This window comes from Venturia canescens, chromosome 1, assembly GCF_019457755.1.
Source record: "Venturia canescens isolate UGA chromosome 1, ASM1945775v1, whole genome shotgun sequence".
In the NCBI taxonomy this organism is placed as follows: Eukaryota; Metazoa; Arthropoda; class Insecta; order Hymenoptera; family Ichneumonidae; genus Venturia; species Venturia canescens.
This window is the reverse complement of record NC_057421.1, coordinates 2,239,722-2,253,782: the sequence shown is the minus strand read 5'-3', so window position 1 is coordinate 2,253,782 and position 14,061 is coordinate 2,239,722. Positions and strand designations below refer to the sequence as shown.

Below are 14,061 nucleotides of genomic sequence, written 5' to 3'. Positions count from 1 at the left end.
GTCCCTTCCCCCGCTCCTCGAGAGCCTCGTTTCTAGAAAGTAAGTGAGGAAGAGAGAATGCGAAGATACAGAGCGAGACAGAGGATCAAACCGGACCTGTCATTTTTCCACCATTGTTTGTATCCGGCAGTACGATAAAGATTTTGACTGAACGAAACGTGCTACTCGCTTCGGGGAGTAGCTCACGCGGTTACGACACTGGTCCTCTCGACTGGTCCGCTCCAAGAACACCGGAAGCTTTTGCTAGTCGACGAATCTTCTGGGTTCTTTTGACACGAAATAAAAATGTTTTAATACATTTTTAATTAAGAATGCGATCACCTTCGGAAAGTCAAAGTACAATCTCGACGGATTCGGAGGCATTTGTCCACTCCGCGTACCTGGACGGACTCACGACTCCACAAATTCCAGGCGGTGCAGCCGGGCTACGGTTTGAAAAGCGATACCCCGACAATCATCGTCGCAAGCCCATGGAAATGGGAGCACGAGGAGGAAGCGGTGAGATAGAGGGAAAGGATGCTCCGGAGATATTACGTACCCACGGTATTTTTATCAGCGAACAGAAGGGAAAGAAAGGGTTCCGGTAACCGGATGGGAATGGGAAAAGCTCGGGGGTATAACCAAGGCCTGCGTAGCAGCGAACTACGCCACGCTCGTTTAATCGCGTTTCACGGAGCTGTCCATTGGCATTCCGCCAAATTCCGTATATTCCAGTATTCGACTATCCACGGAGCAAAGATACAACAAAATTTTCGTGGTTTTACGCGGAAGATCGATGCACTGCTGGAACGCAACAGCCTTTACCTCGTGTCCCTCAATTCGCATCGGTTTGAAAGCCCTGCCTCGACGTGTCCCTTCATTTTCCTATATTTCCAACGAAAAATGTGAGTCTTCCTACGACGAAAGGGGGATTTTCGTACAGTATTTCGCGCTTGTACGCACTCACTTGGAAAGCTCGAGCGCACTTGCGCGAGTCGGCAAATCTTCCGATGCGCTGATCTACGAAAAGTTTATAATGAAGTTCCCTGAAGGTTATTTCTTAATTGCAATGTCGGAAGGTATATGAAAATCTCGCAGTGATTTATGCACCCGACGAATCCTTATTATAATTTTTTTCAAAAAATATTATTAAGGTGGATCATGCCCGAGGATCGTATTTTGTGGGTGCCTAAGTTCAACCGATTTTTACTTCCTAATTGAAGATATAATCATTTCACATTAATGTCAGAGTTATTAATTCGAAACATTTTTTCAACTCATCTTTTGGCGAATGAAATTACAAGCCATTGATTAATCGGGGATCCATCGCTTTGGAGAGCGCAAAGGGCAAACACAAAGGGAGAGGAATCAAGACAAAAGTGTTAATAAAAATACCTATGACAGCAACGGCCCAAGTCAAGAAGAAACAAAATGCTGAAATAAGCAAATGTGAGGTTACACGAGTGCTCATTTCCAATTTCGTTCAATCATTAACCTAATTTACCTTTATCATTAGTGAGACAATCGTCTCGATTTTTTCCCAAACCTTCATTATATACTTCATTGTTATTGTGCACTTTTTCATAAACTCTGTAAGAGGCGTTCATTTGGCATACGGAAAAATAAGCGATTTTTTATGCGTAGTCCGTATAACCCTGTGTACTTTTTTCATCTTTAAACACGTTTATCTCAATAACCAATAAGGCGAACCCTTTAAATTTTGATACGCGTGTCAGTCGACTAGCCATTGAAACTCTGTGAACTACCTCGAAGAAAAATTGTTGAATTTGGGACAGAAATTTAAAAGGATTCCGAAAGTTGGCCGAGGCTTGAAAATAGAAAATAAAAATGGCTTCGAATATGCGCGAAGTAACGATAAAACGAATTGCTTTTTCTGTACACAGGGAGCTTCTAGATGTCGAGCTTTTTCTGATTCATATATACAAAAACACGGGGGCGCACATTCACGAGAGCATCATGCTACATCGCAAATATTTACTATTTATATACTTCGGATCGATAACACAATAATTTACTTCGTTACTCGTGACGTAAAGTGGCGCATAGTCTCACTCACTTGTTTTCTCCTCCTCCTCTTCCTCTCTCTCTCTCTCTCTCTCTTTCACCATACGAGAATTATCGATTGTCCGTGCGTGTCCGCGGCCAGAGCACGATATATTCTCCTCTATGCATCGGCGCTAGCAACAAGACCAAAATCTCTCTGATGTCAAAACCATATAAATTTTCAACTCCATACGTGTAACATAATCTTTTTTTACGGTGCAACCAAGCCGTGGCGGCGACTGCGTCTATATTCGTGTCGATTACATCATTCGCCTTTTTTTTGTTTATTTCCTAGTTTCCCGATAAGCCGGGTTTCATGAAAAATGGTTTGAGTTTACAAAGAAAAACAAAGAGCACTTATTTTGAAACGGTTTTTCAAGTCGACACCTCGCGACAGGGAGAACAAATTTGGAATAAGTTGAGAGCTAGAATGATCGATTCTTGAGATTGACAGCCGAGAGACGAATTGGAATTCGAACTGTCACTCGATCTAATCGACAAAACTGGACTGCGGAGGTAATTCAAGATCGAATAAAAACAAACTTTCGTGAAATGAGTAAAATTCCTCAGAATTAACGTATCGTTTAATGTGCTTCATTAAAGAATCAATTTTTCTGTAGAAATCGACACGATTAACCTCGAAAAAATGATTGAAAAAATCGACTTGAGTTTTTGTAACGTTCGCAGACAACTATCCACCGGTTGTTCGGAGACTTACCTTAATTCCGAGGGTAGGAGTCAACATCCCGTAGTCGTGAAGAGTAGAAAGCATAACGGGGGGTAGGTTGGCCATCATCATTCTGGCTGGTCGCGCGATTTCCTTCGATTTATCTCACACACACACACACAATACTAAACGACAATACGTTTTAACGAACCTACCTGCAACATAAAATCATTGAAAACATCATTATTTAGTTCATCATCTGATAAATTATCGTTTTATTTATAATAACAATTGTCAAGACGTGTTCGAAGCCATAACTGTCCAGAAATTTGTTCCCCAAATAGGGGCGCCGCATAATAATTGATAAAGAATATCGATGCTCATTGATCGGAGCAACTGAAATTTCCAAGTAAACAAAAAATCCGATGTCGGTGGTTTATCGCTATGATCGTAAATAGTCAACGGCTGTAAAAACTGCAGAAATAAGAAACGCCGAGGCGAACGGATTCTCGAGGAACTCGTTCAGTGCAGTTTCATAATTAAGGTACTGGTGTTAATATAGTACATTAAGAGTGTATCGTTCAAGCGATACGACGAAGAAGGATGTGGCACGTTGAATACGTGGAGCAGTAAACGATCTCGGACTCGTAATCTTGGCCTTGACATCCTGCCGACTCAGGCGTCTCGAGATTCGTGAAAAAGTATAGCGAAACTAACTTATTCTTTGAGAGAATCGTCGAAAGAAAGTTTCCACGTGTTTGAGATCGTGATCGCGAGTCACGTAAGAATTTTTCCAAGCGTATGGTTTCGAGGTATATCGAAACCTGGCTGCCTGGCGGCAGGCAGCGTGAGCGAAGCTTTTCTGTCAAGTAAACCTTTAATTACGTACACCAGCCAATTATAAAATTAATCCATTGTGATTCACCCTCGTCGAGAGGGCAGAGGCTCCGGAGCGCTGAAAGCTACATGAGGAGAGGGCTTAGAGCAGGGGAGGGACTGGATTCGGTAACGGAAGGTTTCACCGTTGCGGTTGCATGTGCTGAAAACTAAAAACGCAGAAACCAGGAGCGAAGTTACTTCGTAAGAACGGAACGCAGGATCAACGGGGCGCAGAGGACCGTGCGAGATGGATACAGAAATAGAGAAAGAGCTCGATAGATGGATGGGAGTGCGAGTAAGAATAGAGTGAGAATGTGGGAGATAGCGATAGGAAAGAAAGAGGAAGAGAGAGAGAGAGAGAGAGAGAGAGAGAGCTGGAAATAGAGATTCGGCGTAAGTCTTACTCCGGATTTGCCTGTTAAGCTGCCTCGAGCTACGAGGTAAACCTTCTTCTCTCGGTACATACAGGTAGCTATACGTACAGCCCACATTTACTTATCTACACAGTAATAGCGAAGCGTTTCTGCGCGATATTCCCTTGCAGCCCTTAATTCCCTCATCCCAGTTTCTGAGCGACGAAATACATCACACCCTTCTCTCGTTCCATCATTAGCTCGTACTATACGATTCGCGTTGCTTGCGCACGCTCTTACCGAACCCCCTGTCGCCCTACCGACCGAGCTTTCCGTCACGAGTTTTCAACCCCTCACGTTTCACTCGCGGTTTCTCTAACCTCTGCCTAACCGCCTTCCACCTTTTATACCCCCTCTTGGCAGTCTTGCTTCTCGTTTGGCGTTAGTTCCGGGTGCCACCGTGACACACGCGCGGCCTCCTTTTCTCTCTCTCTCTGTCCTTTTCGACTGCCAGGAGGGCATACGTGACGCCAATCTAACTTTCTAACTCCCGGCGATCGTACGCAACAGCAGGCTTCACTAAGGGCCTACACCAGCATACCCGACACCTCGAGTCGTTACTCCCTGCGACATGGACTTAATCTCCTATGGCACACGATTAACCGATGCTTTGCTTTCGCAATAGGAAGCTTTGTACCTACGCTTTCCGGCACTACCTTCCTGCTTTTTTCTCCCTGTGCCCTACCGAGGGCCTCTCCTTAATTGGATACTCGTATGACTGCGTGGCGCCGTAGCACGAGGCATGCGGATATCGCTTGGAATCGACGGTGAGTGGGCGTTTACACGATACAGAGGGAGATGAGCCTCTGCGGCAACGAAACAGAGTCAAGTTCTTGATCGACGGAATCGTTAAACCCTTCGAGGTGGTATTGACGCCATTTGGCGTCAGATCAATTTGAGCATTTTGAGTGCAGATTCCTTGTGTACTCCCTTCCCCCCGGATTCTTGTATCGCTCGTTTCATCTTCGCTCGTCAACTCGATATATTATTCAATGGTCCTCACTCTCGCACTTCCTCTTATATCCTCTTCCTCCCTAGTCTCTTGGCAGTTTCCGGCCGTTCCATTTGATAACATAGCCTCATGCATTTTGTATAACGCTAGACGCTCGCACAGCTCAATCTGGCCTCTAGTTTCCGGAGCTCTCTTTTCGATCTCCCGAGCTTTTTGGAGGCTCTCTACACCACTTTTTTCTTCACTGAACCTATGCCTCGAACGAGAAGGAGAGAGAGAAAGAAACAAGAATAAGCAGTCGTGGCCAACGCGTTTTTGATCGACGTGCTTGTGATGCTCCAAAGCGGGGTTATTCGGTGAATCTTACAAGAGCAGTTTCAAATTGACACTTGATTTATCGCTATGACCTTGCTTTTCGATCCGTAGAGTGCGAGTTGATGGAGATTAACCGAAAAAGATGCACTCAAAAGCTCTCCCAAGTAGGCCCGTGTCTGGCAATAATGAGGAAGCTGAATTTGGAGTTTGCTCTGGAAAAGAGTTGATAAAAGATCAAGCGGATCAAAACTTGGCGGAAGAGAGCCGGAAATCAACCCACTCGAAAGTAGGACCACTTTATTCAGAGGTTCGACAACTGTTTATTAGTCCAATAGCATCTGCCACGCGAATTCCCGTATTCCACCAATCGCAAACACCGTCGATAGTGAAGTTTCCCAAATAAAGTGGTTCTTTTACTGTTTTTGAGAGAACGAGAGTGCAAGCTGATAAACTCTGTAGAATCGAGACCAAATCAAGTTAGGAATTTGCTTGCTGATAGCCGCTTATAACTAGTTGAGAGAATGGGGAATAAAGCCAAATATGGAAAGAGATCCTGGTTTGAGTTTGCTGACAGGACAGTTTCTGGTTCAATTATATTGGTATCATTGTACGATAAATCACCGGGGATTTCTGACGAGACACTGAATTCTGTCACCGAAACTCACAACCAAGAAACAGCTACGGATTATTTATACGGATTCTCGGTTCTTTCTCTCAAAGATAGTGGCTGAATTCAATTGACCGAATACAAGTCTGATCCCTGCCGAAGAGATCGAATGGAAGAGCGACTGGAAAAGCTTTCCGATCGGATCGGTGACTATTACGCACCCCAGAAACGCGAAAGGGATTGACGAACATTGCATTGCTCGCGTCACTGCTCTAGTGTGACACACGTCTGGCAATTCTCGTGTCACGCGTCAACAGTGAGCTTCCGATTGGTCCACGTTCACCCCCGGACTATGACGAATTCGAGCTGCTTTGAACCACCGATTGATTTATACGTTTGACTCGGAAGGTTGGCATGTTAGAAGTAAAACATTCTCTATTTCACTAATTGATCAATAAAATGAAGACCCCATGTAGGATTCGTCTCTTAATCAAATAAATCACAATTTCGAAGTTAAACCAAACTTGCTCCGTCTTAATGAAACCAAATCTTCTTTGGAAGCCACGAAAGATCATCGATTTTCCCGCGATTTAATGCAGTTCGGAAATGTTGGAAGGTTAAAGGAGCAAAGCCGGGGGAAAGCATTACAACGAGCGAAAAACGATGAGATTATTTCAATCAATATTCAGTGGTCGCGTGCACGATGATGGGTCCCCGCTTGCCCACGCGAAAAAATCGAACGCCTGCATGGGTCAGAACGACTCAGCTGCCAATGCATTTCGTCGGACGAACTACCCATGCATTCGTCAGCCATTGAATCCTTCTCCTCTCGGGCCAAACTGAAATATAATCGTTGAGCGTTCTACAATAAATCTGTTGACTTTAGCTATTTGAACAGCAGCGAGCAGCCCAGATACCAAACGCTTGATAAGCTTCACCCACTGCATCTGTCTAGCTCGTGCAACACGAAGCGATAATCCACCGAGTCGACGTTTCCATGTCTCAAAGCTGGGTTATCAAAAGTAGCATATTGATCGATGCAAATCGAGGGACTGTAAAACCGCAATGAAAACGAGGCACAATAGAAATAAATATTAATACGAAAACTCATTTTTCGTTCGCATTCGTTTTGGAGAATTTTACTGATTAATTTGGAATACTTCTCAAGCCTTTACCGAGCTCGTCAATAATATTCTTTCAAGGAATTGAGAAAGTTGAGCGGAAAAACTTGTCTGAACTTTTCTAAGATTTGAAGCCACCCCAACCGGCATTTCGCAGCTTCAATACGCGATTAAAACGCAACCCCAAGTTTGACTGAACATTGAAATCCATTTACAGATAGTTGCAGTATTAGCTTCCAACGAAAACAAATTCGAGAGTGCAAATTTTCGATCTCACCCCAATAAATTGAATCCTAAATAGCGTCAAATGATGCAACATTGACGATGACTTTCGGTTCGAATGAGACATAACAGTTGAGTTGAAAGTATCCTCTAATTTTAGGCCGCGCGAGGAGAACAACGAAGCACTTGGTATAGAAGGACGGAGGGAATTTAACCTAATCGAGGACTGCTCGTGCGCTTCATAGCCATTTTACGATGAAGAGTCAGAGTTGCTCACCAGAACCCATCGCCATCACCGCGAGCGGTGGCGGAGATTCGTCACGCACGACGAGTTCTCCCCGAGGTAATCGCGCGCGTGCCTCGAATGTTATTCGAGTTTAGGAAGCACGCGCGCTCGCGCGCCTTTTCCACGATATAACATTCGCGCGTCTCACTCAGCATCGCTGAGCTTCGACGGCGCGTGGAGGATTCGATTCGCATCGCATCGCTGATGTTCCATCGTTCGACTGCGGAAACCTGTTGCCACGTTTGCCACTACCGGCATAGAAGAGGCGTCTTCGAGCGGATTATTCGAGTCATCGAACTTCGTTCCCGATGCGAATTGGCAAACATCAAAATTGTGTGAAAAATTCATATAACTGAAGAATCATTTAATCTTCCACATATTTTTGAATATCGAGCATCGTGGCGATCGTACATTTTCGTACCCGTGAAATAAAATTTTGAATTCCTTGAAGAAAACGCGGCCTCGATCCGACTCGTCGATTTATCCGGAGCTTTTCCGATTAAAATAATCATCAACGTCGTGCAGAATCTTTGTAACTCGTTAGGCGTACGAATGAGGCGAAAAGTCTGCCGGATGTAACAAAAGTTTGAACAAATACGCGAAGGGGAAACTAGCAAGAAGAAATGTTGAGGAAGACGGTGGAGGCGGAAGGTAAGATTTACAACAATGTCGTCAGGAAAGCATATTCATACTGGGATTAACGATCCATGGGGCTCGCACCATCAGCAGAGGCTTCCAGTCTCTGCGGAGCTCGATGCTCTGCTCGTTCTGCTTCATTCCTCAGAGAGAAGGTAACCCTTTCGGTACAAGAAGTCTCACGCGCTCCAGCCCAACCGAAGAAGGAAGAACCCATACGAAAATAATTCGTTGGGTCTACGCGGAGTTTTCACAAGGGTGAGCCTAAGTGGAAGCCCCGAGCCAACTGATGCTTTGAAAATCTCCAGGAAAACTAGAATCCTACGAACTGCTGCGAAGTGGTACGGGACCACAGCAGACCCTTGGAGGCAACTGTGGCACGACGGCACTTACCAGGTTAGTTCATATTTATGGAGCGAGGCCTTGGTAAGTCCTGCCTTTTGCACGGCTGCTGGCTTGCTACGCAAGAACTATCTTCAACTTGGTTTCGATTAAAACGAAGATTTTATAAAGACCGCTTGAAGATACGTTTAAAAATAAAACTGGAAGCGAAAGTTTCAAGGTTCTGTAATCATCGCTCCTTAAGAGAGCTGTTTTCGAAGGAAAATTTCATAATAAGTAATCAGCCCACTTATCTCTACCGAGCCAATGACAAAACCGCGTCACAATGGACGCGGAGACATCGCCGATGTTAATTAATCAAAGATTCATCGCGCAGGAGGAAGGTCACAGTAAAATGGTTTCTTCCCTCTGTGCTCGTGGTATCTTTTCTGTACACGAATAACAGGAGACAAAGCTAGAAAGTTTGAAATTGCGAAAGGATACCTCGTAAGACGTCAAAACAACGGAAGAGAATCTTTATGAGGCGGCCACGCGCTGCGAGCTTAATTGCCTTCAAAGCTCTCATCTCGGCCTCTTTCCAAGTCCCAACTTTTTTCTTTATCTCAGTCGGACGTTCGCCAATACGAGAGCATATGCCCCCCTCGAGTACGCAAAATCTGTATACGTATACGAGGCTTTCAATTGCCAGCGTGGTCCCTCCGCTCGTATATTATTTTGCACAGAAATCTACACTATCTTCTCGAAGCAGCATCATCAGAACGGTCGCGCCTCTGCGGATGCTGGATGTATCGAGAAAGAAGATGGGAAAAGAGGTTGAGTGTAGCCTCATTGCCCGGGCTCCAGATCTTGCCGTTCTTTCTCTCTTTCACTTTCTCTCTGTGTTTGAATATCTTGCTCGTTCTCTCTTCTTCGTTCCCCGGTCTCTTTATGGCCGCACCTCGATCTGATGCATCTTCTTACTTTCCAGCCCTCATTCACCCTCTCATACTCCATGAAGTTACCCTCCTCCTGGCAAACTCCCACTATCCTGTTATTTCTGTACAGGCTCAAAACATAATTAAAATTTTCTAATTAAGAATTTCGATAAGGGAAAGCAGACACGAAGCGGGCACCGCTGCGCCTAGCCTCTCTATCATCAAGGGTAAAGGGAACTTTCGAGTTTCCTATAAACGTGTAAAAGGAAGCTGAACCCGTTGGGGAGGGGTTTTCGCCAAGGATAGAGACGAACAAGTGAGAATATACCCGAGTTTGCTGATATACCAATCTTCCTCGTGTTTACCGAATTAAGGATTCGCACGGTTCTATCTACCAAAGCGAATCTTCATCTCAACGAAACATCCATCCTGTCGAACCTCATTTCATACGTGCATTTCGAATATTCTTCTTATATAACTTCATTTTGAGGGACCGACATCAGAGAAACATCTTGAAATTTACTCCTCGACCAAAATCGATAACCTCTCAACGAAGATACATCGAGCATAGAACGAATTTCGGGGTTCATTGTTCTATTTAGAAAACATTTTCGTGCACGAACGTTACAAGACATTTTTGTAGTCATCGCATGGAGTGAATTCAATTATTTAGCGTGAAATTCACTGTTAAATTTACCGGATATATATTCGACTGCGGGGACGAAGAGTTAACGAAAAACATTTATTCCAGTAACGTCAAATTTTTAATATTTTGCGCAATTTTCGGTTTTATAATATTAAACTCTGCAGTCACGTCCTAGCATGAACATTCGTATGGAAATTTTGACAGTGCAGCGCGGTAAAATTCACCGTGACGTCAAAATTTGCTAAATACTCCGGTTAAAAGTTCCTACTGTGAACAATGAATATTATTTTTTTTATAGGAAAATTCAATTTCTTTCCCATAATAATATAATGAATTGCAGCTCGTCACCGTGCTATCGTTCCTGGACGGTAATTTTTCAAATTTAATTCTCTCCGGGTAATTTTCTCTGAATACAAAAAAGATTCGTCAATTTGTTTCTCTTGTTCAATGAATTATTCAAAAATGTGATTCACAATTCACGCGAATGAGAATCGAGCACAAATATTTGAATATTTCCAACATCTAACCGCGAGCTCGCACTGATGAGAGTCGATTGATACGAACAATAGAAAAAAAATTGAAGGACGACAATACCGAGCGATGGGAAAAAAATATCGGTCTAATTACCGAATTCCTTACTTCCCGCAAAAATTGGCAAGCACTCCGTAATGCCCTTAATTTACACCCAGCGGAAAATCCCAGCGTGTACCACACGCTGCGTAGCGAGGATACCGGTGCACTTTTTTCTCTCCTTTAGAGCGTTAAATTACAAATTCCTGGCAAGTTTGATACGGATTTTCGAGTTCAATCATTGCATACGTAATAAATGGCACTTGCACGCCAAAGCCTCGACGCATTGTTACGCTTTAGGGGAGAATCCATTCTGGTGCTATCACATATGACCGAATAGCTCCACGTTGTTTTATGACGAATGTTCGACGATCCGAGAAAAGTGAAAGAGCGTTAAATTCGTTTTCGTCACGACACATTCCAATTATGATTAATTTAGGTCCTACAATAACGTTCGCATCATCCGCGTGCTCTTAATTATGACTGTACGTTTTGGAACAACAGAGAAATATCATGGATTTACTCATCGGTAAATTCCTGATGAATCAGAAAGAGGAAGCAGTCGTAGCGGCCGAAGTTGTTCGCGACGTTCGATATGTTATTCTCTACTATTCTGCCTCGTGGAGCCCGCCTTGTCAAACACTTTTGCCAAGACTGAAGGAAATTTACGAGAACGCAAAGACACACGACATCCTTCTCGAAGTCATTTTTGTGCCATCGGATCACGACAACGAGGAAATGACCAGACACTTTTCCGTTCATCACGGTCCATGGTAAACGAGTTTATTCTATAATCAATACGATCGATCAAATGGAACCGTTTAACAGTGAAATTTCACACCGATTAGGTACGCCGTACCGGTTGGTTCGTTGGCCAAAGCGATGAGAAAAAAGTTTCACATTGTTTCCATCCCCACCTTGATAGTCCTTAGTAAAGATGGAAAAGTTATAACTAAAAATGGTCGTCGGGATGTGGAGCATTTGGAAAACCCTTTGAAGGAATGGTTCCCCGAATATTTCGCTGATCTGCAGAAACCCGAGCAGCGTGCACAGTCGCATATTGTACCGGATAGTAATGACAACACCTGAATGCGATCTTGTAAGCACAAAAGCTCGCTTTATGAAAGTGTGTTTTGCTTAAAATAAACTAAGTACGAGGGCTCATTGTTGTTTCAGTTTGCAATTAATATAAGTCTCTATCAATGGAAAGTAATAACAAGGGTACAAGTTTCAGTAGCTTTACAAGGATTCCTTTAATTAAGAAATAGAAATGCTCAAGTGCGACGTAAAAGTTGGCCGTTACCTGTTGAGTAAATGGGAATTTTCATCGTCAAATTCAGTAAGAATTTCGAATCTCGAACAACCCGGTAGAACTGTGGATTTTAAACAAAATTTTGCTTCCAAATTCTTCAACGTGACCGAATGATTTATGTGAAAGACTGTAAAGTTCCCTAAGAATTTCAGTAGCTTCAGAAAACCATTTGCTCCAAACGAGAAATTTGCTTTCATTTATTTTCTTATTAAATTTCATCTAATGATTTCCTCGAAAATTGGGATCCATGGCATCTGGTGGCCCGGGGTGAAAACAGAAGAAGAAGGAATAAGACAAGTCAGTTAATACCTGTTCTTCAGTGGATTTTAATTAATTGCAGAAAAATTTGTATAAGCTGTAAAAATGCACCCTGCAAAATACTCGTCACGTGCACCACCAAGGAAAAAAAAATTTAACTGCATTATTTTACAAGAGTTTGAACCACATTTTATTATATGGTTTGCATCTAACACGCGTTCTCCTACTACAAAATTACGTTGAACAGAATTTGTACCCGCTCGATCACAAGTATTTTCTAAATTTATAAACATTTTGACAGAAAATGAATGTGACAGATAAGAAATGTTCATACGTCATCACTGTGAGTTTTCTGCGTCATATCGAATAGGCGTCGCCCTCATGTTAGATCCCAATTTGATTTTTTGAATGGGACGTTTGTCTTGATCTAAATTATAAATACGAAAAAAAAAAAAAAAAGTATTTTTGTTAGTAAACCGCGTGACTGCGAGCATTGTCGCAGTCTCGACGGGTCGAAAAATGTTGAGCGAAGAATTTGAGCCAACGAGACGAAGATATTGGTCTGGTTACCGTTGTCGAGTACACTCCTGTAAATGACACTATCCAGCAAGTCTGTAAACGTCTAAGAGGAACGCCCTTCATTCTGTACACGAACAAAAGGCATTGCGGACGATTATTTTATTTATACGGAAAAGAGATGCATCAACGGAGACGACGACGTCGTCGGGAACGACGACGCCGACAACGATGAAGTACGTAGAGAGAGGGTGGATAGCTCAATTGCTAGGTTGAGAATAAGAATTCTCTAATGATGATAATCATAACAATAACGAAAGCTTTACCTCCCGGTTGGATGTCGAGGCTTCCCCCTTCTCTCCGACGCGCTCGTTATCTTTGCAAAATCTTTTCAGATCGTCGGAACATGTCGTCCACCGTCGCTTTTCTCCTATCATAGATATCACCAACTGCGTTATATCATTGCAAGAAACAAGTTACGTCGACTCGGGTCAACTGAGTCATCGTAATCCTAAGTTTTCGTACGTTTGGTGAAAATTATCTGTATGTAAACGAGGTACGGTTTTGTGCTCACGACACAAAAAGTGGAAATCGAGTCATTTATGACGGAAATAATTTCGAGATAAATTATCTCGTTTGTTTGAGCACAGATTTTGATTTTAGAAATTTTTCACCATTTTCTCGATGATCCTTGAGACTTTTTTCTGTGTTTTTCGAATTTTTCGATTTTTTTCAAGTTTGAGAGTAAATTTCGTTACTTTCTGTCATGATGTCACGGATCACTGTGAATACACACTTTGAAATTATCTTTGAGTGTCGCATCCGGTCGTATATCCGTAGACATTCTCCGGTCACTCTATCAATGGCGACTTTATCAAATAAATTCGATCAAGAATTTACGTCGAGCGGTACAAGAGACGGAAGAAACCTTTTCAACATTGACAATTGATGAAGACTGGGCGATGGCAATTCCCGAGAACGAATCCTTCCCAAGGCTGTTGTAAACGCGTATACACAGAAAATGTCTATGCGGTTATAAAGCGATGAATACTTTTGAAACGAAGCTCACAATGGACAGATAAATTTTGGAAAAAACTAGACTGTGTCGCTCGCAATCAGAATCGATTTGACGAAAACCAATAAATAATTTGCCATTTTTCGTAGAAGACGAGTGGCATGGATTTTTGTCGAAAATAAATAATATAACAATGTACGACGCGTAACATGCCATACGAGCACGTTTTCAAGCGCTGTGTTAGCGTCTACGCTGCTCCGAAAAATCGGAGGAAAGATTGGCCCAGAGGGTGCATTATCGGGGGAGTGATCGGTCTACGTGGACTAAGTCTGACCTCGAATTAGCCG

The 14,061-nt window shown here is 43.0% G+C and overlaps 2 protein-coding genes across 4 annotated transcripts in view; one reads left to right on the top strand and one right to left on the bottom strand.

Annotated features, from left to right (window-relative positions):
* Positions 1-14,061, bottom strand: part of heph (polypyrimidine tract-binding protein 1 heph) — a 248,599-nt gene that overhangs the window by 186,917 nt on the left and 47,621 nt on the right. For all 3 annotated transcript variants that reach the window (XM_043433209.1, XM_043433211.1, XM_043433210.1), the window contains one exon: positions 2,762-2,925. In XM_043433209.1, the coding sequence (XP_043289144.1) occupies positions 2,762-2,842 (81 nt within the window). In that variant the 5' untranslated portion in view covers positions 2,843-2,925. The remainder of the gene's footprint in view (positions 1-2,761; positions 2,926-14,061) is intronic.
* LOC122418818 (probable nucleoredoxin 1-2) lies at positions 11,127-11,702 on the top strand. Its single transcript, XM_043432927.1, has 2 exons — positions 11,127-11,386; positions 11,462-11,702. The coding sequence occupies exons 1-2, from the start codon at positions 11,127-11,129 to the stop codon at positions 11,700-11,702; spliced, it is 501 nt and encodes a 166-aa protein (XP_043288862.1).